This window comes from Leuresthes tenuis, unplaced genomic scaffold (genome assembly GCF_036924035.1).
Source record: "Leuresthes tenuis unplaced genomic scaffold, fLeuTen1.0.hap1 SCAF_12, whole genome shotgun sequence".
NCBI lineage: Eukaryota > Metazoa > Chordata > Actinopteri > Atheriniformes > Atherinopsidae > Leuresthes > Leuresthes tenuis.
This window is the reverse complement of record NW_027325366.1, coordinates 34,099,645-34,125,927: the sequence shown is the minus strand read 5'-3', so window position 1 is coordinate 34,125,927 and position 26,283 is coordinate 34,099,645. Positions and strand designations below refer to the sequence as shown.

At 46.4% G+C, this 26,283-nt stretch overlaps 2 protein-coding genes across 2 annotated transcripts in view; one reads left to right on the top strand and one right to left on the bottom strand.

The window, feature by feature from the left end:
- LOC140319808 (uncharacterized) overlaps positions 1–26,283 on the top strand; it is a 481,384-nt gene that overhangs the window by 358,198 nt on the left and 96,903 nt on the right. The gene's annotated exons all lie outside the window — the stretch shown is intronic.
- The window catches only part of mylka (myosin, light chain kinase a), a 70,631-nt gene that overhangs the window by 9,212 nt on the left and 35,136 nt on the right, over positions 1–26,283 (bottom strand). Inside the window, exons 18-28 of the mRNA XM_072397653.1 lie at positions 26,278–26,283; positions 16,547–16,663; positions 14,963–15,022; positions 2,656–2,703; positions 2,310–2,437; positions 2,070–2,226; positions 1,149–1,339; positions 943–1,057; positions 555–593; positions 358–448; positions 62–265 (exon numbers count right to left, since the gene is read on the bottom strand). The exon at positions 26,278–26,283 is cut by the window's right edge and continues 827 nt beyond it. Coding sequence (XP_072253754.1) covers positions 62–265; positions 358–448; positions 555–593; positions 943–1,057; positions 1,149–1,339; positions 2,070–2,226; positions 2,310–2,437; positions 2,656–2,703; positions 14,963–15,022; positions 16,547–16,663; positions 26,278–26,283 — 1,156 coding nt within the window. The remainder of the gene's footprint in view (positions 1–61; positions 266–357; positions 449–554; positions 594–942; positions 1,058–1,148; positions 1,340–2,069; positions 2,227–2,309; positions 2,438–2,655; positions 2,704–14,962; positions 15,023–16,546; positions 16,664–26,277) is intronic.

Here is a 26,283-nt window from a genome sequence, read left to right as displayed (position 1 = left end):
CTCTGAATCCTCCCACAGACCCGTGTTTGTTTTAGCGTGTCAGGGTGGAGGAAGCACTTACATCTCCAGCACCATGACGATGTCAGATTTGCCCTCGAAGGCGTCCACACACTGGACCAGTTTGGGGTGATGGAGGCTGTTCATGATGCCGATCTCCTGCCGGACGTTCTCCTTCTCCTTCGCAGAGTATGCCTTGATGAACTTTCCCGCCCAAACCTTCTTCGTCGCCTTCTCCACCAGCTTGAAGACCTGACCGAACTTTCCTCTGCGACACAAACACAGCACAAACTTTACGGTGCGTTCACTGACCACGAGGTTCCACAGGGGCAGGCGAGGTGAGAGTGGGCGGAGCCTTACGTTCCCAGCCTCTCCTCCACGTCGTACAGCTCCTTCACCTTCGTGTCGGTCCGGATGACCACGTCTCTGTAGTCCGGCACCTTCTCTGGGTCTGAAACAAACACACATCACAGTTTGTGCTGTGGTTCTGTTCTGAGTTACAGAACCTGCTGCTTCTGTTCATCAGAGGATGTAAACAGGAAGTTAGAGGCTGGTACCTTCATCCTCCTCCTCTGCCTCAGCCTCCTCCTGGTTTTCTGTCAGATGAACCAAACAACAGCTGTTAGTTCAGTTAGTCATCTTAGTTTGGCCTGCTCTGTGCGCTACGGCCCAGTTGGGTTTACACGGTTCAGTAGCAGATGAACTCAGGTGAGTGTGGGGTGGATGGACCAGATGTTGCATTAGAAACATCAGGGAGATGTGGTGCAGGTTAGAAGCAGTCAGTGAAGCAGGCGTTTTTAGTCAGATAAAACCTGATAAAGGATCAGTCCTAATTCATGAGCTCATCGTCTAACTCCGTGTTTCTGGATAAAAAATCTCATTTCAGACAAATGTTCCGGCCCAGGAGCTGATCCGTCTCCAATAAACCAGCTCTGGGTTTCTCACCGTCATCGTCCGCCAGTCCGACAGTCACGGGTTCAGACTCGGCGCTCGGCTCTCCCACGCCGTAGATGTTCTGCGCCCGCACACGGAACTTGTACTGACGTTCTGGAAGAAGGTTCTGCAAACAAATGCACGTGTTAAACCTTACAGAGAACTGCGCTGTAGTTGGAGCAGGTGGGCGGGTGGAGCGGGCGGGGGGGTGGAGGCACCTGTACGTTGTAGGAGGTGCTGTTGCAGGACACCAGGTGTTTCCACTGCTGCTCCACAGAGTCCCAGATCTCCAGGTTGTAGGACTGAACGGCGCTGCCTCCATCGTAGGTCGGACCGTACCACGACAGCGTCAGGCAGGACCGCCGGATGTCCGAGGCAGCGGGAACCTTCGCTGGGGGGTCGGGTTTATCTGAGGAGGGAGGGAACAGAGCTGAGAGAAAACACTGAGCTTTGGTGCTTAATGCAGCCTCAGAACCAGGTGTGAACACCTGCCCCGACTCAGCTGAAACCTGAACAGGTGGGGGCAGGGGGGGGGGGGGGGGGGGGGGGCAGGTGGGGGCAGGTGGGGGCAGGGGGGGGGCAGGTGGGGGCCAGAGCTGACAACACAGCACCCCCCAACAAATCTTCAAATGAACATTTATCTATGAGATTTATGGTTTTACTCTATGAATCATTTTGTAAATTTGAATTATCTCATAATTTTTCTATCATAATAACATTTTTAAGTTTTCTATGATTCAGTTAAATCTAATGAACTGAAACCAGATGAGTCCAGTTCACACAGAACCATTAAAACAGAATCTTGGCTCAGGAAACCCGAAGGTTGAAACCTTTGATCCAATCCGCCATCCTGAGCTCCCTTTACTGTTAGAAGGTTTTTTAACAACATGGACTGAGGTCACATGACCCGGCTGTAGTAGTTCTTCGGGGCTGTGTCGACCCGGATGGTCGGCGCCGCTCTGCGGGCTTTCAGTTACAGATCAGACTCTGTCTCAGTCGGTCGGGAAGTCATTTCTGTTTCTGGGCGATTCATTTGGAATAAACCCGTTATGAAAAGCAGACGAACAGAACCAGCTGCTGGTTCCGTCAGCAGCTGGTTCTGTTGGTGGGTGGGTCCAGATGCTGCAGATGGTTCTTACCCACGATGGTGAGGTTGAGGGCAGCCTGGCGGAGGCCGTAGCTGTTCCTCAGCTCGATGGTGTAGCAGCCGCAGTGCTCCTGCTGCCCGCTGCTGATGGTCAGTTTGCTGCTGCTGTCGCTGCTCTCGATGGAGACGTCGTCCGATCCCTCCTGGATCTGAACCAGAACCAAAGCGTGTTAAACAGAGCTGCTGCCCCAATGATCACTGACCACAGCCTCAGTGTGTGGGTGCTTCTCACTGGTTTCCTGAACTTCAACCAGGTGCAGGTGATGGGCGGAGCTCCAGAGAACTTGCAGAGGATCTCCACCTTCTCCCCCGCCAGGATCTTCATGTCCTCTGGGAACTGCAGGATCTGAGGAGGCAGAGCTGCACACACACCCATCATCAATAACAGTGATCAATACCGAGGCTGGGTCTCAACACCAGACTTCATGTCATTTTTTAAAGATTTAAGGCTCTTTCTTTCTTCTGGTTTCCATACAGGTCACCTGGAGGGGTTCATTCCAGCTTCCTGCCTGATAAACACAGCTGGACAGATGTTGCAGATCACATGTAAACAGATCAGCTCTGCAGGTGCAGCTCACCTTGTTTGGGGGGAGTCTTTGCAGTGGGCTTCTTTATTCTGGCTTCACCTGACGGAAACAAACACACCAGAGAGTCAGAAGCCTGATTCAGACCTGTGATGATGCTGGTTCTGGACAGTTTAATGCTGTGAGTGGCTCCAGGTGAACAAACTGCTGATGAAGAGCCATAAGCTCAGACAGAACCTCCGGGACCAGCTTTACTTAGAAAGCGCCAAATCACAACAAATCATCTCAAGGCTCTTCAATAATACAGCCCAATTCAAGCCACTTGGAGTCCAATTCATTGGAATCATGATCCAATTAATCAAAGTCATTACAGACCTCAGGAGCTTATTCACCTGCAAAACCCTTAAAGATCTGAACTGCCTCTAATCATTCATAAAGACCTCAGTTAAAATATGCAAACACTACATATTTAAGACTGAAGATACCTCTTTTATCATCATTACCTCTGGAACCTCCTCTGGAACCTCCTCTGGAACCTCTACATGTTCTTCTAGAACCTCGACAGGACCAGACAAACCACAACAATGACCTCTTATTCCTCTTGAGGCAACTTATTAGTGTCTAAAAGTGTTCCTAAAGACCTCCTCAACCCTTCGTACCACCGATGCCCGTTCACGACCCGTGGATCATCCTAAAGGAGATCTGGAACTTTAACAACTCTTTAACAACTAAAACATCCATAAAAACCTTCAGATTACCAAAGAACAGCCTTGTGTACGTCTCAAGCTTCTTCAAGATCTAAGAAGCCTCAACTCAAGCCTCTAAAACCTCCTCAGAGGATTTTTAGCTGCTCTCAAAGACTTCCAGGACCACAGGAACACATCCAAGCCCTACTGGCATATCTCCAGTTGCTCTGGAATGTCCTCGATCACCTCTGGGACTTCTTCAGGAACCCTGCAACCACTGGAACCTTCTTAAAGAGCTGTTCGAAACCCCCTGAAGGATCCTTCAGGACCTTTAAATTGCCAAATGGCTGCTATAATGAGTCCTGGGGCCACCGGAACATCTTTCAGGGTTCTTCAGGACCTTTAAATTGCCAAATGGCTGCTATAATGAGTCCTGGGACCACCGGAACATCTTTCAGGACTCTTCAGGACCTTTAAATTGCCAAATGGCTGCTATAATGAGTCCTGGGACCACCGGAACATCTTTCAGGGTTCTTCAGGACCTTTAAATTGCCAAATGGCTGCTATAATGAGTCCTGGGACCACCGGGACATCTTTCAGGGTTCTTCAGGACCTTTAAATTGCCAAATGGCTGCTATAATGAGTCCTGGGACCACCGGAACATCTTTCAGGGTTCTTCAGGACCTTTAAATTGCCAAATGGCTGCTATAATGAGTCCCGGGACCACCGGAACATCTTTCAGGGTTCTTCAGGACCTTTAAATTGCCAAATGGCTGCTATAATGAGTCCTGGGACCACCGGAACATCTTTCAGGGTTCTTCAGGACCTTTAAATTGCCAAATGGCTGCTATAATGAGTCCTGGGACCACCAGAACATCTTTCAGGGTTCTTCAGGACCTTTAAATTGCCAAATGGCTGCTATAATGAGTCCTGGGACCACCGGGACATCTTTCAGGATTCTTCAGGACCTTTAAATTGCCAAATGGCTGCTATAATGAGTCCTGGGACCACCGGGACATCTTTCAGGGTTCTTCAGGACCTTTAAATTGCCAAATGGCTGCTATAATGAGTCCTGGGACCACCGGAACATCTTTCAGGGTTCTTCAGGACCTTTAAATTGCCAAATGGCTGCTATAATGAGTCCTGGGACCACCGGGACATCTTTCAGGGTTCTTCAGGACCTTTAAATTGCCAAATGGCTGCTATAATGAGTCCTGGGACCACCGGGACATCTTTCAGGGTTCTTCAGGACCTTTAAATTGCCAAATGGCTGCTATAATGAGTCCTGGGACCACCGGAACATCTTTCAGGGTTCTTCAGGACCTTTAAATTGCCAAATGGCTGCTATAATGAGTCCTGGGACCAGCGGGACATCTTTCAGGGTTCTTCAGGACCTTTAAATTGCCAAATGGCTGCTATAATGAGTCCTGGGACCACCGGAACATCTTTCAGGATCCTCCAGGACCTTTAAATTGCCAAATGGCTGCTATAATGAGTCCTGGGACCACCGGGACATCTTTCAGGGTTCTTCAGGACCTTTAAATTGCCAAATGGCTGCTATAATGAGTCCTGGGACCACCGGGACATCTTTCAGGGTTCTTCAGGACCTTTAAATTGCCAAATGGCTGCTATAATGAGTCCTGGGACCACCGGAACATCTTTCAGGGTTCTTCAGGACCTTTAAATTGCCAAATGGCTGCTATAATGAGTCCTGGGACCACTGGAACATCTTTCAGGGTTCTTCAGGACCTTTAAATTGCCAAATGGCTGCTATAATGAGTCCTGGGACCACCGGGACATCTTTCAGGGTTCTTCAGGACCTTTAAATTGCCAAATGGCTGCTATAATGAGTCCTGGGACGACCGGGACATCTTTCAGGGTTCTTCAGGACCTTTAAATTGCCAAATGGCTGCTATAATGAGTCCTGGGACCACCGGAACATCTTTCAGGATTCTTCAGGACCTTTAAATTGCCAAATGGCTGCTATAATGAGTCCTGGGACCAGCGGAACATCTTTCAGGGTTCTTCAGGACCTTTAAATTGCCAAATGGCTGCTATAATGAGTCCTGGGGCCACCGGAACATCTTTCAGGGTTCTTCAGGACCTTTAAATTGCCAAATGGCTGCTATAATGAGTCCTGGGGCCACCGGGACATCTTTCAGGGTTCTTCGGGACCTTTAAATTGCCAAATGGCTGCTATAATGAGTCCTGGGACCACCGGGACATCTTTCAGGATTCTTCAGGACCTTTAAATTGCCAAAAGGCTGCTATAATGAGTCCTGGGACCACCGGAACATCTTTCAGGGTTCTTCAGGACCTTTAAATTGCCAAATGGCTGCTATAATGAGTCCTGGGACCACCGGGACATCTTTCAGGGTTCTTCAGGACCTTTAAATTGCCAAATGGCTGCTATAATGAGTCCTGGGACCACCGGGACATCTTTCAGGGTTCTTCAGGACCTTTAAATTGCCAAATGGCTGCTATAATGAGTCCTGGGACCACCGGGACATCTTTCAGGGTTCTTCAGGACCTTTAAATTGCCAAATGGCTGCTATAATGAGTCCTGGGACCACCGGGACATCTTTCAGGGTTCTTCAGGACCTTTAAATTGCCAAATGGCTGCTATAATGAGTCCTGGGACCACCGGGACATCTTTCAGGGTTCTTCAGGACCTTTAAATTGCCAAATGGCTGCTATAATGAGTCCTGGGACCACCGGGACATCTTTCAGGGTTCTTCAGGACCTTTAAATTGCCAAATGGCTGCTATAATGAGTCCTGGGACCACCGGGACATCTTTCAGGGTTCTTCAGGACCTTTAAATTGCCAAATGGCTGCTATAATGAGTCCTGGGACCACCGGGACATCTTTCAGGGTTCTTCAGGACCTTTAATTTGCCAAATGGCTGCTATAATGAGTCCTGGGACCACCGGAACATCTTTCAGGGTTCTTCAGGACCTTTAAATTGCCAAATGGCTGCTATAATGAGTCCTGGGACCACCGGGACATCTTTCAGGGTTCTTCAGGACCTTTAAATTGCCAAATGGCTGCTATAATGAGTCCTGGGACCACCGGAACATCTTTCAGGGTTCTTCAGGACCTTTAAATTGCCAAATGGCTGCTATAATGAGTCCTGGGACCACCGGGACATCTTTCAGGGTTCTTCAGGACCTTTAAATTGCCAAATGGCTGCTATAATGAGTCCTGGGACCACCGGGACATCTTTCAGGGTTCTTCAGGACCTTTAAATTGCCAAATGGCTGCTATAATGAGTCCTGGGACCACCGGAACATCTTTCAGGGTTCTTCAGGACCTTTAAATTGCCAAATGGCTGCTATAATGAGTCCTGGGACCACCGGGACATCTTTCAGGGTTCTTCAGGACCTTTAAATTGCCAAATGGCTGCTATAATGAGTCCTGGGACCACCGGGACATCTTTCAGGGTTCTTCAGGACCTTTAAATTGCCAAATGGCTGCTATAATGAGTCCTGGGACCACCGGGACATCTTTCAGGGTTCTTCAGGACCTTTAAATTGCCAAATGGCTGCTATAATGAGTCCTGGGACCACCGGGACATCTTTCAGGGTTCTTCAGGACCTTTAATTTGCCAAATGGCTGCTATAATGAGTCCTGGGACCACCGGGACATCTTTCAGGGTTCTTCAGGACCTTTAATTTGCCAAATGGCTGCTATAATGAGTCCTGGGACCACCGGAACATCTTTCAGGGTTCTTCAGGACCTTTAAATTGCCAAATGGCTGCTATAATGAGTCCTGGGACCACCGGGACATCTTTCAGGGTTCTTCAGGACCTTTAAATTGCCAAATGGCTGCTATAATGAGTCCTGGGACCACCGGGACATCTTTCAGGGTTCTTCAGGACCTTTAAATTGCCAAATGGCTGCTATAATGAGTCCTGGGACCAGCGGAACATCTTTCAGGGTTCTTCAGGACCTTTAAATTGCCAAATGGCTGCTATAATGAGTCCTGGGACCACCGGGACATCTTTCAGGGTTCTTCAGGACCATAACAACCTGAATTTATTTGAGGTCTCTACCGATTCATAACGGCCTGCACATCTTCAGAGGCTCTGGAAAAATATGAAGCCATTGCTGAAACTTTTAAAGACCTGTGGAACCTCCTTTAATTTAAAATGTAAGATTTTTTCAGGAACTCCTTCAACAGCCACTGGAACATCATTTTGGATCATCAGCTCCTAAATGTTCCAGTTCCTTACTTCCTTCATTCTTTAGAGCTTCGTCTAAAACCTTCAGACGAGCGTTTGTGTACATCAGTGTTTCCCTCCTCCAGCTCACCCGATTCAAATGAACGGCTCCCTATCAGGCCCCTGCAGAGCTTGGTGACGAGCTGATCGTTTGAATCAGGTGAGCTGGAGGAGGGAAACATCTAAAACATGCCGGGCGGTGGGTCATGAGGAAACACTGCTGTACATTAACATCTCCTCCTTCTTAGTGAAACAGGTGGTGAAAACTGCTCTGACTGTGAAGGACTAACTCTGTGTCTGGTCAGAAAAACAGTTTTATTGGAGTTCATCTTGTTTTTGTGCGACTCTTTAAGCCCGGTTTAATCTGTTTCTGTTTGGCTTTGATCCTGAATAAAACAGATTTTTCACTTTGCCATCGGGTTCCTTTCCCTCCTCATCTTTAGAAGGAGCGACAGCGCTGAAACATTCAGGAACCTGCAGATGTCTACAGAGCCGAGGGAAGCAGCAGAAAGAGGAGAAGAAGAATGCGAGCCAGCCGAGGAGCGCCTCTGATGACCATATATGGACAACCTATAAATAGTTTCCCTGATGCAGGAAATAGTTCCTCTGGTTTGTTATTTATTCCAGCGGCTGCAGATGACGAATAAATGAACAATCATGTCAGGGAATTCACCTCTTTCCTTTTTCAGATCTGTTTCCATCAAACAAGGTTTGTTGTTCTGAGATTCATCTCCTCAGATCTACGATGAAAACATCTGGAGCTCAGTGCTGGGATCCATCTGGGGTCAAATGTCGCTGTGATGTCAAACTCTGAGGAACCTGAGAGTCCGCGGAGTTTCCCCCAGAGCTGTTTCTGAAGGTGGAAATCTGTCCTGCTGCTCTGCATGTGCAGCTTGTCCTGAGGGGGGGGGGCGCCAGGTCCAACATGGAGTCATTAGCATGGAGAGGATTCATTAGGTCCAACAGGGCCCGGTCCAACAGGGCCCGGTCCTACAGGGCCCGGTCCAACAGGGCCCGGTCCAACAGGACCCGGTCCATCAGGGCCCGGTCCAACAGCGTGTTCAGAACCTTCAGGGCCCGGTCCAACAGGACCCGGTCCTACATGGAGTCATTAGGTTCAACAGGACCCGGTCCATCAGGGCCCGGTCCAACAGGGCCAGGTCCAACAGGGCCCGGTCCAACAGGGCCAGGTCCAACAGGGCCCGGTCCAACAGCGTGTTCAGAACCTTCAGGGCCCGGTCCAACATGGAGTCATTAGCATGGAGAGGATTCATTAGGTTCATCAGGGCCCGGTCCAACAGGGCCAGGTCCAACAGGGCCCGGTCCATCAGGGCCCGGTCAAACAGGGCCAGGTCCAATATGGAGTCATTAGGTTCAACAGGGCCCGGTCCATCAGGGCCCGGTCAAACAGGACCCGGTCCAACAGGGCCAGGTCCAACATGAGTCATTAGGTTCAACAGGGCCCGGTCCAACAGGACCCGATCCTACAGGGCCCGGTCCAACAGGGCCCGGTCCAACAGCGTGTTCAGAACCTTCAGGGCCCGGTCCATCAGGGCCCGGTCCAACAGCGTGTTCAGAACCTTCAGGGCCCGGTCCAACATGGAGTCATTAGCATGTAGAGGATTCATTAGGTTCAACAGGGCCCGGTCCATCAGGACCCGATCCTACAGGGCCCGGTCCAACAGCGTGTTCAGAACCTTCAGGGCCCGGTCCTACAGGGCCCGGTCCAATAGGACTGAGTGAAATGAGCTGTGAGCAGCAGCTGATGAAGGAAAGCAGCTCCGAAGCTTCCTTCATGAGAAAAGGACTCTGAGAATAAAGTAAAACATTATCTCTGAACCTTCCTGTGACGACAGGCTCAGATCCACCAGATCTGCAGCTGTTTCTGCAGAACATTTATTGAACATCTGGAGTTTCAGACCCACTTCACAGCTGAGAGTCAGCGCTGAAGCAGTTTCTGACTTTGACCTGTTTTTCCACTGAGGAGAGAGTCTTTCTGTACAAATACAACACATGGAGGCGGTGTTGTTTCGCTGCTTTAGAGACTAAACCTACTGCATCACCGGGGAACTGCAGCTGCTTTCAGGTTTATCTGAAACTAGACATTTCTTTTATGTCAGAGAGCTTTTAAAAATAACCCAGACTGCATTTTTCCAGGCCCAAACGTGACCCTGAACCTTCTCCTTTTTTACGATGACGGATGGAACCGGAGGAAAGCTGCTGCAATAAAAAGAAACATTGAAGTGTTTTGGAAACAGGAGGCTTTGTCTCCAGATGCCTCCTGTCGAGGAAAATAAATCTTTAAAAGCTGGAACTCTCAGACTGATGAGCTGAAACTTTAAAAATGTTCCACACTAACTTCCTCCCACGTCCAGCATTTCTGTGACCAGCTTAAAACCCTCTGAAAGGCATCTTCCTTCCAGTGTTGGTAAAAACAGCGTTACGAGCATTATTAACAGTTTCCCATCGTTCCACCGCCGTTACTGAGAATCTGAGGCGGCGCGTTGCTGCAGTTTGGTTGAATGAGGCGCAAAGTGTCCGGTTTCGGCCACACATCAGCTGCCTGGAGGGAGCAGGGACGATGAGTCGGTCATAAGCGGTCGGGCGGATCGCGCCTCACTGCCAAACACAAGGCGACCAGCCGGGGGATCCAGAGGCAGCGTCCTCAAACTGGCTCTACTTCCGGCTCATTTTCATTTCTGTCACATGCAGCTACGCCCAGGAGAAAAGACTTTAAAAGACTTTATCCACGGCCGCCTCAAGCAACTCGAACCCCATGAAGCAGCTCACATCAACACCTGCTGACCCAGCCGGTTAGGGTTAGGGTTAGGGTTAACTAACCCTAGCAGCCCAAATATAGAAATATGATGTTCAGCAGGCCGAAAATACAGATTTCAGGTTTTCCTTTGTTGCGTTTTACCCGAGTTTCTCACGTCTTTCTTCATTTTGAATTTTCTTTTCAATATTTATTTTTCCAATATTTTTATTTCTTTGCATGTCAAAAATACCAAAATGCTCTAAAATACTGTTTTTATTCTTCAGTCAGTTAATAAAAACATCTTCTTTTGATGTTATAGTTACTTTGCTGAGTAACTAATTCCTCTTACAATGAGGTAACTGAGTTACTAACCGGGAGAAGTAACTGTAACTAATTGTAATTTAAAGTAAGATGAGCAACACTGTTCCTTTCTGAGCCAGAATGTTCTTCAGCATTGTGGTTTGGTCTCAGTTCTCAGAGTTAGATTAGTTTCAACTTTCATCGAGCTAAATTAAATTCAGATAAAATTAACTGGGTTCTGGGTGAATTTGTGAAGAACAACTGCCGTCCCAGACAGAAATCTGATGGAAATATGACAACTGGAGGCCACTCGTACACCCCTGCAGCGCCCCCTGTTGGTTGGAGGCCACTCGTACACCCCTGCAGCGCCCCCTGTTGGTTGGAGACCACTCGTACACCCCTGCAGCGCCCCCTGTTGTTTGGGGGCCACTCGTACACCCCTGCAGCACCCCCTGTTGGTTGGAGGCCACTCGTACACCCCTGCAGCGCCCCCTGTTGGTTGGAGGCCACTCGTACACCCCTGCAGCGCCCCCTGTTGTTTGGGGGCCACTCGTACACCCCTGCAGCGCCCCCTGTTGTTTGGGGGCCACTCGTACACCCCTGCAGCGCCCCCTGTTGGTTGGGGGCCACTCGTACACCCCTGCAGCGCCCCCTGTTGGTTGGAGGCCACTCGTACACCCCTGCAGCGCCCCCTGTTGGTTGGAGGCCACTCGTACACCCCTGCAGCGCCCCCTGTTGGTTGGAGGCCACTCGTACACCCCTGCAGCGCCCCCTGTTGGTTGGAGGCCACTCGTACACCCCTGCAGCGCCCCCTGTTGGTTGGAGGCCACTCGTACACCCCTGCAGCGCCCCCTGTTGTTTGGGGGCCACTCGTACACCCCTGCAGCGCCCCCTGTTGTTTGGAGGCCACTCGTACACCCCTGCAGCGCCCCCTGTTGGTTGGAGGCCACTCGTACACCCCTGCAGCGCCCCCTGTTGTTTGGGGGCCACTCGTACACCCCTGCAGCGCCCCCTGTTGGTTGGAGACCACTCGTACACCCCTGCAGCGCCCCCTGTTGTTTGGAGGCCACTCGTACACCCCTGCAGCGCCCCCTGTTGTTTGGGGGCCACTCGTACACCCCTGCAGCGCCCCCTGTTGTTTGGGGGCCACTCGTACACCCCTGCAGCCTTAAGGTTTATTAAAGAGAAAAAGTTTCACTCTGAAACTCCTGCAGAGACATAAAACAACCCACAGAGCTCAAGAAGATGAGCGATGGCTCAGAAACATCCAGCAGATTTAAAGATGACATATTCAGTAAAAATCTTTCTGGTCCTGGAGCCTCAGTCAGAAGCTGCCTGAGAAGCTGAATCATAAAGCCTTCGTTCTTCTTCTCCATCACAACAACGCAAGAGTTCACCTGCTTCAGATAAGATCAGAGGCTTTTATTCTGACAGCGAGCCTCGGCCTTCCTGCTGGTTTTGTTTGGATCAGGGATCAGGGGCCAGAGTCCTGAGTTACAGCCTCCGTTTACTTTACATGTTAAACTTCAGTACGTGCAGCAGAATCTGATCTGTCATAAAACACTGAGCAGCAGATGTTCAGACACAGTAAAGACCGTCCTGCTCCAAATCTGATAACTAAAACACATCAAATGTTTATTTGACTCTGTTTTTGGAAGGTTACGGTCCAGGTTTTCTTCTCAAAAGGAGGCATTCTTCAGACCTAAAGGAAAATACTCCTGAACACTGACCAAAAGCTACAAATCTGGGCTTAATGAAAAGTCCCGCTCAGGAATTCAGTTTTACAGGATAACTGAAGCAAAAACATATCATGTTCTGTTCTGGCACATTTCAAATCACCCACACCGGCTCAGTCTGTCAACATGTCACCGAATAAACATGGAAAACATCTGTTTTGTTGGCTAAACTCAGGTGTCAACCAAAAGCTGAGGATCTCGCCTCCATGTTTAAGATAATATTCGACTTTCTGACAGCAGGAGTTGGGCTGATATAAAAAAACTAAAGAATCGAATCATCTGGGCTGTTCTCAGGGTAACAAAACCAGGGGCAAATTTCAGTGTTACAGATGTAAAAACATCTGGAGCCAATAAAATGCAACATTTAAAGTCAGCCGACTGTTTTCCTAAAACAGATTCAAACAGAACAGCGTTTAAACACCGACCCACAACCCGCCGTCCCACTCAGAGGCCGGAAACAGGCCACACCCACCATCATTCAGGGGTCAAGGGTCAGTGTGGCTGAGAGGGGTCACATGATGCATCAGAGCTGAGGTCAAAGTGCAGAAGGGAGTCAGACAGGAGCCATCAGATGGATTCAGTTATCAAATATCTGTTTGAAATCAGTATCTGTGCAGAACCAGACGGCATCCAATCACAGCCGGTGAAGGAGACGCGCCTCAGATCATCAGAAACGGTTGTTTTATGTGGTGTTGTGAGGACCGTCCTCCGCTTTATAAGAGCTGCCTCTCTGTTCTTATTCCAGCTGGAACATGTCATCCGGTCAGCACATTGTTCTCACTCTCTGTTTGGATCAAAACCACGTGCATGCTTTCAGAACTCCATGAGAGATTCTGGTCATTCTGCCTGCGGTCAGATGATGAGAAGCTGTTTATTTCCACAGTTTGTAACAAACAGTCTCTGACAGCTGGAAGAAGAGGACCGTCTTAAAAGGAGCTGCTTCACATTCACACTCTTCAGCTGCTGTGAACTCAGGCAGAGCAGGCAGAAACCAGGCCTTAAATGGAAGTGAAGCCTCCATCCTCCCGTCCTCCCCCATCCTTCCTCGCTGCTGTCAGCTCAGATCTGTGAGTGCAGCTCTGAAACTCTCTGGTTCTGTTAAGATAATTAGAAGTTTAAATCTTATATAAGTCGACCTCCAGAATCACAGGAAGGATTCTGTCAGGTCTGAGGCTCGTCACCACAGAGAGGAACCAGACGAGGTTCCTGAGAGGAACTCAGAGGTCCAGAATCAGCCTGTAGGACTGGGTTTAACCAGCTGCTGCAGACCCAGAAGTCTCTCTGTGGGCAGCACCAGGGACCGGATCTGACCAGGCTGCTGTGGGCAGCCGTCAGAGGTCAACGAGGACAGGGGGTCATGTGACCCTTTTATGTTTCTATTGGAAATCATTTTGTAAATGAGTTTTTAAAGCTGCTATAAAAATAAAGACCATTGAATCCAAACTGAGGTGCACACACTCTGTTGCTCCATCTCCATCATCTCCAAACTGAGACACTTTTGACCTCTAATGCACGGCAGATGTTGGGTGAGTGTGGGAAACTTCAGCAGATGTGAAGGAAACGAACATCTGCAGAGTATTTCATGTTCAAACTGAGGAAAACCTTTTTCTGTTTTCGTAGCACGGTCAGATTAAACCGTGGCTAAACTCAGAATATCAGTGACCCGGCAGCTTCAGACCGTGGATGGACAGTCTGCCTCAGGGTCACAGAACCAGCTGCTGTTCAGCATCTGTTTAACATTCGTCTGAAAACACACTTTTATTGGCCTTTTATGTACATTTTTGTGGCGCCTTCATTGCTTTTCAACAGGTGGCTATTTGTGATGAATTCATTTTTAAATGCCTTAAAAATAACGCTTTAGCGTCAGCTTGGTTCAGGTCATGCCCCCGGTACCCTCCCAGTAAAATAATGTTCTCTCACGACTGGAGAAAACTACCGAGCAAAGAGTCTGAGAGTCGAAGTTTAGAAGTATTTTGAATCTTATACATGAATGGAAAAGTCTGTCTTCTTCTACAGCAACAAACCTGCAGACTCCCAGTGAGGCCCCCATGTGTTCAACAGCAGGGCAGAAGAAGCCCCCCTGATGCAGCAAACCGGCTGATTTCAGGAAGCCGGAGCTCTGATGCATGTAAAGAATCATGTTTATTCCAAAACTTGATTTTCACATAAAGTGACAGCTCTCCTGAGTCTGGAATAAGACCCAAAATCAAGATGAGTTGAAGAGGAGATGTTTAGGATGCAGAGCAGGAACAAAAAGGAGCAAAAGGAGGAGGAAGTTTGAACCATTTCTTCCCTTGATCATCAGGGGAAATGTGAGATCTCTGGTGGAAAAAGGCATGAGCCCTGATGAGGACACAGCAGGAATATCAGGAATGGGGTGGGAGCAGCAGGGGCTGATGGGAAACGTGGTTTTAACATGCAGAGGACAGCAGCAGCTTACTTTAATGGAGGTAGAAATAATCGTCTGACAGTGATGTACGAACTGATGTTTCCAATGATACACAGAGACACTTTAAAATAGAAACCGCCAGCCCTGAGTGTGTGTGCATGTGTGTGTGCATGTGTGTGTGCATGTGTGTGTGGGAACCAGGGATACCGGCCTGCAGCTCCTTATTGGGACAAAAGGAAAGAGGCTGCTGCTGCATATTTTGGAAACTCACTCTCTGAGGTTGGAGTCGCCTTCTTGGACTTCTTGTCCGATGAAGAGTTTTCTGCCGGGTCTGCAGGAGAACAAAACACACACACACACACACACACACACACACACACACAGACACACACACACACACAGAAGAGTTTAAAATATGGATAAACAGTAAAAAAAGAAAAAAACCCTGTTTACATTCTGAGTTTTTCTGCCTGAAAAACTCTCAGACTGCATCAGCTAACCGCTCTGAAGCTGAAAGGTGACCTGATACCTGCAGAAACGTCTGTTCTGATGTTATTGACCCTGAAATCACAAACTGATGAGGAGTCAACAGCAGCCAGGAGGAAGAGGAGCTGAAGAGGAGCTTCACATTGGTCTGTCCTCTCCCTCCGAATCAAAGCTTTCAGTAAAGCTGAAGCTGCTCTGAGAAACTCTGCTGCTGGGTTGAATGTTGCATCTTCTTTAAACGCTGCAGAAGAAAACTCCTCCAAAGTTTTTAAGCCACATTTCAACCAACAGAAGACAGAACTTTAAGTCCAGAGGAGCTTTTCGAGGAGCTGAAAACACTTTCAGACGGCTTGTCTGTTTCCACGGTCGGTTAGATGAGCCTCTGCTGCAGGTCTGAGGTTTAAAGGTTTAAAGGTGACAAAAGTCCCTTCTTTTCACATTATGTCTGTCTTTACTGCATTAAATCACACAACGGATGTTCACATTTTGATTACCTCACTAAAAGGGTGGGGTGAGCACCTGCTCCACCCTGAAAGCAGGCTGTTAACTAAGAGGTTAAACAGGGCGGAGCTTGAAGCAGACATTGAACAGATATTCTGACCAAAGCCTGTCTGAAACATCTCAGTAAGACCTCAGAAAATGCTGTGAAATTGTTAAAAAAGGGCAGAATATGTCACCTTTAAAGTGGCTGCTGTGAAACCATCAATAATGTATCTGCTCAGGTTTGAATGCTGTGATGGAGATGGGAATAACCCTGGAAGTACTCCACCAATCAGAGATGTGTAGCGCTGCACGCTCGCCCTGAAAGGACCAGGTACCAGGTGGTAAAACCCAGAGAACAAACCGTGTCACACAACTCGTGGAAGAGCAAGATTAATATGAACATCTAATGTGATGAGGCAACCTTCAGCAGCGGTTTAATTTACTTTACATCAGGCTGCTGAACGCATGCCGTCGCTTTAAAGGGAGCTCAAACATCACGTCTTTGCTTTCATTAAACCAAACAGACAACCACATGACTTCCAGTCAGCCTCGGCTAAAATCGTCTGCTTCCAGGAAGCAGTGGAATCTGTGATAACCACAGTTTGTTTGTGTTCATTTCTTCTAATTACAGGAAGTTGTGAGCAGAGGAGGCTCCTGAAGAATCCTGGGAATTCAGCAACCAAAGGAGGAGCTGTGATGGCGTTTCTCTGCACGGATATTATACACAGAGCTGTTCCCAGATCAGCAGATATGAGGACGAATGTTTCCAGAAACAAAAACACAAATAATGTCTTCGCTCCCCACCAACCCAGCAGAACTAAGCTACCGGTAAATTCATTTATTACACAGTGCAGGTGCAGGGAAGATGTGATACTTTGGGTCTTACCGTCAACCAGAACCATACAGGAACACTCGGCTCTGCCTGATGAGGTCTCAGCTCTGCATTTATACTGTCCTTCGTCCTCTGGGAGAGCTTTATCTATGGTCAGAGAGCAGAGGCCTCCTGCAACACAACAACACACAGTTATCACACTGAGCAGCACAGCAGCATGGACTTATCTGGACCACATTTGAATGGATAAAACTGTTGCTTTCCTCAATCTAACATAAAGCAAAAATGTGAAAAAAATCAAACAAAAGTGATCAAAATCTTTGCTGCGTCTCCAAACTTTGATCCCATTTATGTTAAAGATCTTTGGGGTGTGTAGAACATGACTGGACTCAGGTGAGAGAGGCTTAAACCGTGGCAGTGTCAGAACAAAAACTGAACCAAGAAGTCTCAGCAGACCTCTATGAGGCACCAGAGAGGAAAATATATTCCAGGAGCTTCAAATCAGCTTCTTGTTACTTAAACAGTTTCGGTCCACATCAAAAAGTGAAGATAAAAAGCATTTAAAAAAAAAAACTGTGAGAAGTTAAAGGGAATTTTCACAGAAAACTACTAAAAAAAAATCAGTAGCCATAATGCCTTTTTCATAAGGAGAAAAGGTCCAAAAACAGCCTGAAACCAGGTCCAAAACTAGCCCTAAACCAGGTCCAAAACCAGCCCTAAACCAGGTCCAAAAACAGCCTGAAACCATGTCCAAAATCTAGCCCTAAACCAAGTCCAAAACAGCCTGAAACCATGTCCAAAATCTAGCCCTAAACCAAGTCCAAAACAGCCTGAAACCATGTCCAAAAGCAGCCCTAAACCAGGTCCACAACCAGCCCTAAACCAGCCCTAAACCAGGTCCAAAAACAGCCTGAAACCAGGTCCAAAAGCAGCCCTAAACCAGGTCCAAAACCAGCCCTAAACCAGGTCCAAAAACAGCCTGAAACCAGGTCCAAAAGCAGCCCTAAACCAGGTCCAAAAACAACCTGAAACCAGGTTCAAAAACATCCTGACACCATGTTAAAAAGCAGCCCTAAACGAGGTCCACAACCAGCCCTAAACCAGGTCCAAAAACAGCCTGAAACCAGGTCCAAAAGCAGCCCTAAACCAGGTCCAAAAACAACCTGAAACCAGGTTCAAAAACATCCTGACACCATGTTAAAAAGCAGCCCTAAACCAGCCCTAAACCAGCCCTAAACCAGGTCCAAAAACAGCCTGAAACCAGGTCCAAAAGCAGCCCTAAACCAGGTCCAAAACCAGCCCTAAACCAGGTCCAAAAACAGCCTGAAACCAGGTCCAAAACTAGCCCTAAACCAGGTCTGAAAAATGCCTGAAACCAGGTCCAAAAGCAGCCCTATACCAGGTCCGAAAAATGCCTGAAACCAGGTCCAAAAGCAGCCTGAAACCAAATCCAAAAACAGCCTGAAACCATGTTAAAAAGCAGCCTGAAACCAGGTCCAAAAAAGCCTGAAACCAGGTTAAAAAGCAGCCTGAAACCAAGTCCAAAAAACAGCCTGAAACCATGTTAAAAAAAAACTCGAAACCAAGTCCAAAACAGCTGTGAAACTAGGACCAAAAAGCAGCCTGAAATCATGTTAAAAAGCAGCCTGAAACCAGGTCCAAAAACAGCCTGAAACCGTGTTAAAAAGCAGCCTGAAACCAGGTTAAAAAGCAGCCTGAAACCAGGTTAAAAAGCAGCCTGAAACCAAATCCAAAAACAGCCTGAAACCATGTTAAAAAGCAGCCTGAAACCATGTTAAAAATCAGCCTGAAACCAGGTTAAAAAGCAGCTTGAAACCAAGTCCAAAAAAAGCCTGAAACCATGTTAAAAAGTAGCCTGAAACCAGGACCAAAAGGCAGCCTGAAACTAGGACCAAAAAAAGCCTGAAACCAGGTTAAAAAGCAGCCTGAAACCAGGTTAAAAAGCAGCCTAAAACCAGGTTAAAAAGCAGCCTGAAACCATGTTAAAAATCAGCCTGAAACCAGGTTAAAAAGCAGCTTGAAACCAAGTCCAAAAAAAGCCTAAAACCATGTTAAAAAGTAGCCTGAAACCAGGACCAAAAACAGCCTGAAACCATGTTAAAAAGCAGCCTGAAACCAAGTCCAAAATCAGCCTGAAACTGTGTCAAAAAGCAGCCTGAAACCAGGTCCAAAAACAGCCTGAAACCATGTTAAAAAGCAGCCTGAAACCATGTTAAAAATCAGCCTGAAACCAAATCCAATAAAACAGCCTGAAACTGTGTTAAAAAGCAACCTGAAACCAGGTTAAAAAACAGTCTGAAACCAGGTTAAAATGCAGCCTGAAACCAAATCCAAAACAGCTGTGAAACTAGGACCAAAAAGCAGCCTGAAACCATGTTAAAAGGCACCCTGAAACTAGGACCAAAAAAAAGCCTGAAACCAGGTTAAAAAGCAGCCTGAAACCAGGTCCGAAAACAGCCTGAAACCATGTTAAAAAAAAGCCTGAAACCAGGTCCAAAAACAGCCTGAAACCATGTTAAAAAGCAGCCTGAAACCAAGTCCAAAATCAGCCTGAAACTGTGTCAAAAAGCAGCCTGAAACCAGGTCCAAAAACAGCCTGAAACCGTGTTAAAAAGCAGCCTGAAACCATGTTAAAAATCAGCCTGAAACCAAATCCAATAAAACAGCCTGAAACTGTGTTAAAAAGCAACCTGAAACCAGGTTAAAAAACAGTCTGAAACCAGGTTAAAATGCAGCCTGAAACCAAATCCAAAACAGCTGTGAAACTAGGACCAAAAAGCAGCCTGAAACCATGTTAAAAAGCAGCCTGAAACCAGGTCCAAAAACAGCCTGAAACCAAGTCCAAAAAAACCTGAAACCATGTTTAAAAGCAGCCTGAAACCATGTTAAAAAGAAGCCTGAAACCAGGTCCAAAAAGAAGCCTGAAACCAGGTTAAAAAGCAGCCTGACCGAGTCCAAAAACAGCCTGAAACCAAATCCAAAAAAAAAGCCTGAAACCATGTTAAAAAGCAGCCTGAAACCATTTTAAAAAGCAGCCTGAAACCTTGTTAAAAAGCAGTCTGAAACCAGGTTGAAAAACAGTCTGAAACCAGGTTAAAATGCAGCCTGAAACCAAATCCAATAAAACAGCCTGAAACCGTGTTAAAAAGCAGCCTGAAACCATGTTAAAAAGCAGCCTGAAACCATGTTAAAAAGCAGCCTGAAACCAATTCCAAAAAAACCTGAAACCATGTTTAAAAGCAGCCTGAAACCAAGTTCAAAAACAGCCTGAAACCATGTTAAAAAGAAGCCTGAAACCAGGTCCAAAAAAAGCCTGAAACCAGGTTAAAAAGCAGCCTGAAACTGTGTCAAAAAGCAGCCTGAAACCAGGTCCAAAAACAGCCTGAAACCGTGTTAAAAAGCAGCCTGAAACCATGTTAAAAATCAGCCTGAAACCAAATCCAAAAAAAAAGCCTGAAACCATGTTAAAAAGCAGCCTGAAACCAGGTTAAAAGGCAGCCTGAAACCATTTTAAAAAGCAGCCTGAAACTGTGTCAAAAAGCAGCCTGAAACCAGGTCCAAAAGCAGCCTGAAACCAGGTTAAAAAGCAGCCTGAAACCTTGTTAAAAAGCAGTCTGAAACCAGGTTGAAAAACAGTCTGAAACCAGGTTAAAATGCAGCCTGAAACCGTGTTAAAAAGCAGCCTGAAACCATGTTAAAAATCAGCCTGAAACCAAATCCAATAAAACAGCCTGAAACCATGTTAAAAAGCAGCCTGAAACCTTGTTAAAAAGCAGTCTGAAACCAGGTTGAAAAACAGTCTGAAACCAGGTTAAAATGCAGCCTGAAACCAAATCCAATAAAACAGCCTGAAACCATGTTAAAAAGCAGCCTGAAACCTTGTTAAAAAGCAGTCTGAAACCAGGTTGAAAAACAGTCTGAAACCAGGTTAAAATGCAGCCTGAAACCAAATCCAATAAAACAGCCTGAAACCGTGTTAAAAAGCAGCCTGAAACCATGTTAAAAAGCAGCCTGAAACCAGGTCCAAAAACAGCCTGAAACCAATTCCAAAAAAACCTGAAACCATGTTTAAAAGCAGCCTGAAACCAAGTTCAAAAACAGCCTGAAACCATGTTAAAAAGAAGCCTGAAACCAGGTCCAAAAAGAAGCCTGAAACCAGGTTAAAAAGCAGCCTGACCGAGTCCAAAAACAGCCTGAAACCAAATCCAAAAAAAAAGCCTGAAACCATGTTAAAAAGCAGCCTGAAACCAGGTTAAAAGGCAGCCTGAAACTATTTTAAAAAGCAGCCTGAAACTGTGTCAAAAAGCAGCCTGAAACCAGGTCCAAAAAAAGCCTGAAACCAGGTTAAAAAGCAGCCTGAAACCAAGTTCAAAAACAGCCTGAAACCATGTTAAAAAGCAGCCTGAAACCAAGTTCAAAAACAGCCTGAAACCATGTTAAAAAGAAGCCTGAAACCAGGTCCAAAAAGAAGCCTGAAACCAGGTTAAAAAGCAGCCTGACCGAGTCCAAAAACAGCCTGAAACCAAATCCAAAAAAAAAGCCTGAAACCATGTTAAAAAAAAGCCTGAAACCAGGTCCAAAAACAGCCTGAAGCCATGTTAAAAAGCAGCCTGAAACCAGGTCCAAAAACAGCCTGAAACCGTGTTAAAAAGCAGCCTGAAACCAAGTCCAAAACCAGCCCGAAACAAAGTCCAAAACCAGCCCGAAACAAAGTCCAAAAACATCCTGAAACCATGTAAAAAACAGCCTGACACCAAGTCCAATAACAGCCTGAAACCAAGTCCAAAAATAGATGTGAAACACATGTTGAAAACAGCCTGAAACATTGTTAAAAACAGCCTGAAACAAGGTCCAAAAACAGATGTGAAACCAAGTCCAAAAACCAGCCCTAAACCACGTTCAAAAGCAGCCTAAAACAAGGTCCAAAAACATCTTGAAACATTGTTAAAAACAGCCTAAAACAAGGTCCAAAAACAGATGTGAAACCAAGTCCAAAAAGCAGCCTGAAACCAGGTCCAAAAACAGCCTGAAAACAGGTCCAAAAGCAGTGTGAAACAAGGTCCAAAAGCAGCCTGAAACAAGGTCCAAAAACAGTCTGAAACCAGGTCCAAAAACAGATGTGAAACCAAGTCCAAAAAGCAGCCTGAAACCAGGTCCAAAAACAGTTGTGAAATCTTGTTAAAAACAGCCTGAAACAAGGTCCAAAAACAGTCTGAAACCAGGTCCAAAAGCAGCCTGAAACAAGGTCCAAAAACAGTCTGAAACCAGGTCCAAAAGCAGCCTGAAACCAGGTCCAAAAACAGTCTGAAACCAGGTCCAAAAACATCCTGAAACATTGTTAAAAACAGCCTGAAACAAGGTCCAAAAACAGATGTGAAACCAGGTCCAAAAAGCAGCCTGAAACCAGCTCCAAAAGCAGCCTGAAACCAGGTCCAAAAACAGTTGTGAAATCTTGTTAAAAACAGCCTGAAACAAGGTCCAAAAACAGTCTGAAACCAGGTCCAAAAGCAGCCTGAAACAAGGTCCAAAAACAGTCTGAAACCAGGTCCAAAAGCAGCCTGAAACCAGGTCCAAAAACAGCCTGAAACAAGGTCCAAAAACAGTTGTGAAATCTTGTTAAAAACAGCCTGAAATAAGGTCCAAAAACAGTCTGAAACCAGGTCCAAAAGCAGCCTGAAACAAGGTCAAAAAACAGTTGTGAAATCTTGTTAAAAACAGCCTGAAACAAGGTCCAAAAACAGTCTGAAACCAGGTCCAAAAGCAGCCTGAAACAAGGTCCAAAAACAGTCTGAAACCAGGTCCAAAAGCAGCCTCTGAAACAAGGTCCAAAAACAGTCTGAAACCAGGTCCAAAAGCAGCCTGAAACCAGGTCCAAAAACAGCCTGAAACAAGGTCCAAAAACAGTTGTGAAATCTTGTTAAAAACAGCCTGAAACAAGGTCCAAAAACAGTCTGAAACCAGGTCCAAAAGCAGCCTGAAACAAGGTCCAAAAACAGTTGTGAAATCTTGTTAAAAACAGCCTGAAACAAGGTCCAAAAAGCAGCCTGAAAGCAGCTCCAAAAGCCGCCTGAAACCAGGTCCAAAAACATCCTGAAACATTGTTACAAACAGCATGAAACCAGGTCCAAAAACAGATGTGAAACCAGGTCCAAAAAGCAGCCTGAAACCAGGTCCTAAACCAGGTCCAAAACCAGCCCTAAACCAAGTCCAAAAACATCCTGAAACCAGGTCCAAAACCAGCCTGAAATCAGGTCCTAAACCAGGTCCAAAACCAGCCCTAAACCAGGTCCAAAACCAGCCTGAAATCAGGTCCTAAACCAGGTCCAAAACCAGCCCTAAACCAAGTCCAAAAACATCCTGAAACCAGGTCCAAAACCAGCCTGAAATCAGGTCCTAAACCAGGTCCAAAACCAGCCCTAAACCAGGTCCAAAAACATCCTGAAACCAGGTACAAAACCAGCCCTAAACCAGGTCCAAAAACATCCTGAAACCAGGTCCAAAACCATCCTGAAACCATAATAAAAACTATCAAACATACCCACAAAACACAACTACTTCTTCACGTCTTTAAACCATAGAATAAAAGCCCCTAAAAAAATGCTGTGTTTGGTTCATGTTAAGGTGGTATTTTTACCAGCTGAGACGTCACAGAGAATTATTAAAATGTAGAAATGAATCAGAACAATAACAGAAGCTGAAGATGCTGCATTCTGTCACAAACTTTAAGGAACAACTCTGTTTAGAAAAACAAAATCAGAGAATAAAGTCTTAATGACTGGATGTGTTTGATCTGAAAACAGACGCCTGTTTTTAAAGCAACACAAACACTTGGTTTGTGAACCTTAAAAAGACTCGTTTTGAAGCACACAGACTTTTGTTATTCATATTCGCGGGACTGAAACTGTCCTGGAGCACAGCGGGGGGGGGGGTGATACCGCAGTTTACGACTTCACGGCTAACAGAGGTTTGCTCTTATGAATGTGATGTTACATCCACACCTGTTGGGGGAGCTAAAGATCATAAAAAAAGCCAAATTCTATGGAGTTACAAAATAGTTTGTTTTAATCCAACTAAAACTGAACTTTAATCCAATCAGAGATGACCTGAGTGAGATAAACTGACCAAATCCACACCTGCAGAGAAGCTGGAACAAAGTTCTGACTCAGAGGTCCATCTGAAAAGCAGAACCAGTAAAGATGAGGTCAGAGTGTGTTAACCAGGAATCACATGCTGCAAACAGCAGCACATGGCTGTGTGACCTCTGACCTTTAACATTAGATGCAGAGCTGGAAGAGGGGCTTCCTGCAGTCTGAAATAGCACACGGACGGATTACTACGCACACACACACACACACACAGGGAACCCTCACGGCTCATGCACACGTGCACAGATATAGCAGCAGGTCTTTACTAAGGCAGCCGGCTCGCTGCAGGACGACTCGGTGTTTCTATGCTTGTGAGGACTTCTGTGGCAGTCTGGGTGTGTTTACATGTGTGTTTTTTCTGTAAGCTGACATTAACACCACCTCCACACCCTGACAGGTGGAGGCTATCTCTGCTCATGTGAAGGCTGAGGCTGTGTACTGCTCCACCAGATCCAGAACCACGTGGGTCCATTTTATGGAAGCTTTGACTCCCTGTTTCCTGCAGACTGAACAGAGGAGGCTGATCCTACAACATGGGATCCTGGAGGGTCTGTGGTCCAGACTGCTGGTTCTGATTGGCTGTTTTACCCACAGAGCTCATTACACCCACCGTTTATATGGCTGTGAGATCAGTTCACTTTCATTAACAAACCAATTCTACAGCTCTAACATTCTTTTACCAAGTGGAGAAGAAAACAGCTCATATAATGTGCCGAGCAAAGAATAAGTTGTTGCCTGGAAATGTTCAGAAGATGTGAGAGAGGGAGGTTATCATTTAAATTTCTGTTTGTGGAATAAAACTGAGGATCAGACTGAGATTAAACATCAGGAATATAAAGAAGTGTGAACAACAACTATGAACAAAGCTGCTCCAACTTTTCTGTCATTTTATCCACAGAAAAACAACAGAAAATCAGTGAAATGAACGTCAGGAAGAATCAGTGAAAAGTCTTTAATCAGATCCTGATTCTTCAGTGTCTGATTGGCCAAGAACTGGTGTTTAAATCTGTTAGTTTCATCTGTTCATATCTGTTAGTTTCATCTGTTCTCAGAGTCCAGAAACCATCAGTGAGGAGGAGGGACAGCAGCTCAGCATCTGTCACATCTGCCTCCTGGTTCACTTCATCAGGATTCAGAGAAACCCAGTCCTCATCACTGCTGGTTTCCATTCAGACCCCCCCTGAGCTCCATCTACCTCCACCTTTTCCCCGCCATCTCCGACCCGTCACTCTGAGAGAAATTCTCACCGTTTGAATCTTCATCAAAGACATGAACCAAAACTTCTTCTCTTTTTGATATTTTGATTCATCTTCTCTAAATTTCCCCCGAACACCTTCCATGTAAACACTTCCTGTTCGCTGCATGAGCTAACGGCCAAACACATCCTGTTAGCTGCATGAGCTAACGGCCAAACACATCCTGTTAGCTGCATGAGCTAACGGCCAAACACTTCCTGTTCGCTGCATGAGCTAACGGCCAAACACTTCCTGTTAGCTGCATGAGCTAATGGCCAAACACTTCCTGTTCGCTGCATGAGCTAACGGCCAAACACTTCCTGTTAGCTGCATGAGCTAACGGCCAAACACTTCCTGTTCGCTGCATGAGCTAACGGCCAAACACTTCCTGTTAGCTGCATGAGCTAACGGCCAAACACTTCCTGTTAGCTGCATGAGCTAACGGCCAAACACTTCCTGTTAGCTGCATGAGCTAACGGCCAAACACTTCCTGTTAGCTGCATGAGCTAACGGCGTCACTGATACGGCGTTTTATTTCATTCATCAGTTTACTGGAACATTTTGAGCATGAAGACACCTTAATTCAGGGGATAATTCAGATAAAACATGTCAGAATAAACTTAATGCCATGTGTTATGTGGGACTTTCAGCCTGTTTTATTCAGTGTTGTGAAGCTTCAAGTGATTAATGCTCCTGTTTGAGCTTCTGATGTTTGGGGAGTTCAGACAGAAAAACAGCCTCAAACAATCACTCACGGTGTGAAAACTGGAAGTTTTATTTAATAAATGATTGAACTGTGAGCAGCAGAATCTTGTTCTGGATGTATTCTTATTAATCTGCAGTGTATTTGATAGTTTTATGGCAGGTTAAAGAGACCCTTCAGCTCAGATTTAATGGTGAAGTGGAGTTTCTGAGAGGCCTGTCACACTGACAGCTACAGTGGATGAAACAGGACAGAAACACCTAAATGTAAATGTTCTGCGTTGAAAGCTGGTAAAAGCTAAAGAAACGGCGCCACCTGAACCTGAAAATCCCCATAATCCTAAACGTTGCAGCTTCCTGTGAGTTGTTTAGACTGTAAAGATGTTCATTTGACTGTTTCTGGAGCTCTTCTCTGAGCTTGCTCCATGCTTTGCACTGGCAGGAATGATGAATGTGGTCCTCGTGATGCGTAAAGCGATCCGTTCCCAGCTGGAACGGGCCGCCACACATCACTTCCTGCCTCTCTGCGCTCTATTGTTTCACATCTGCGTTCTATTAATAGAGTCTGAATCCTCTGAGCTGCATCAACAGCTGCTTCACCTCCTCCTCACTCAGGTTTCATTTCTCTGCTCTCTTATTTACGCTTCATCACGTCTCTGTGTGTGTGTGTGTGACCTCTGACCTTCGT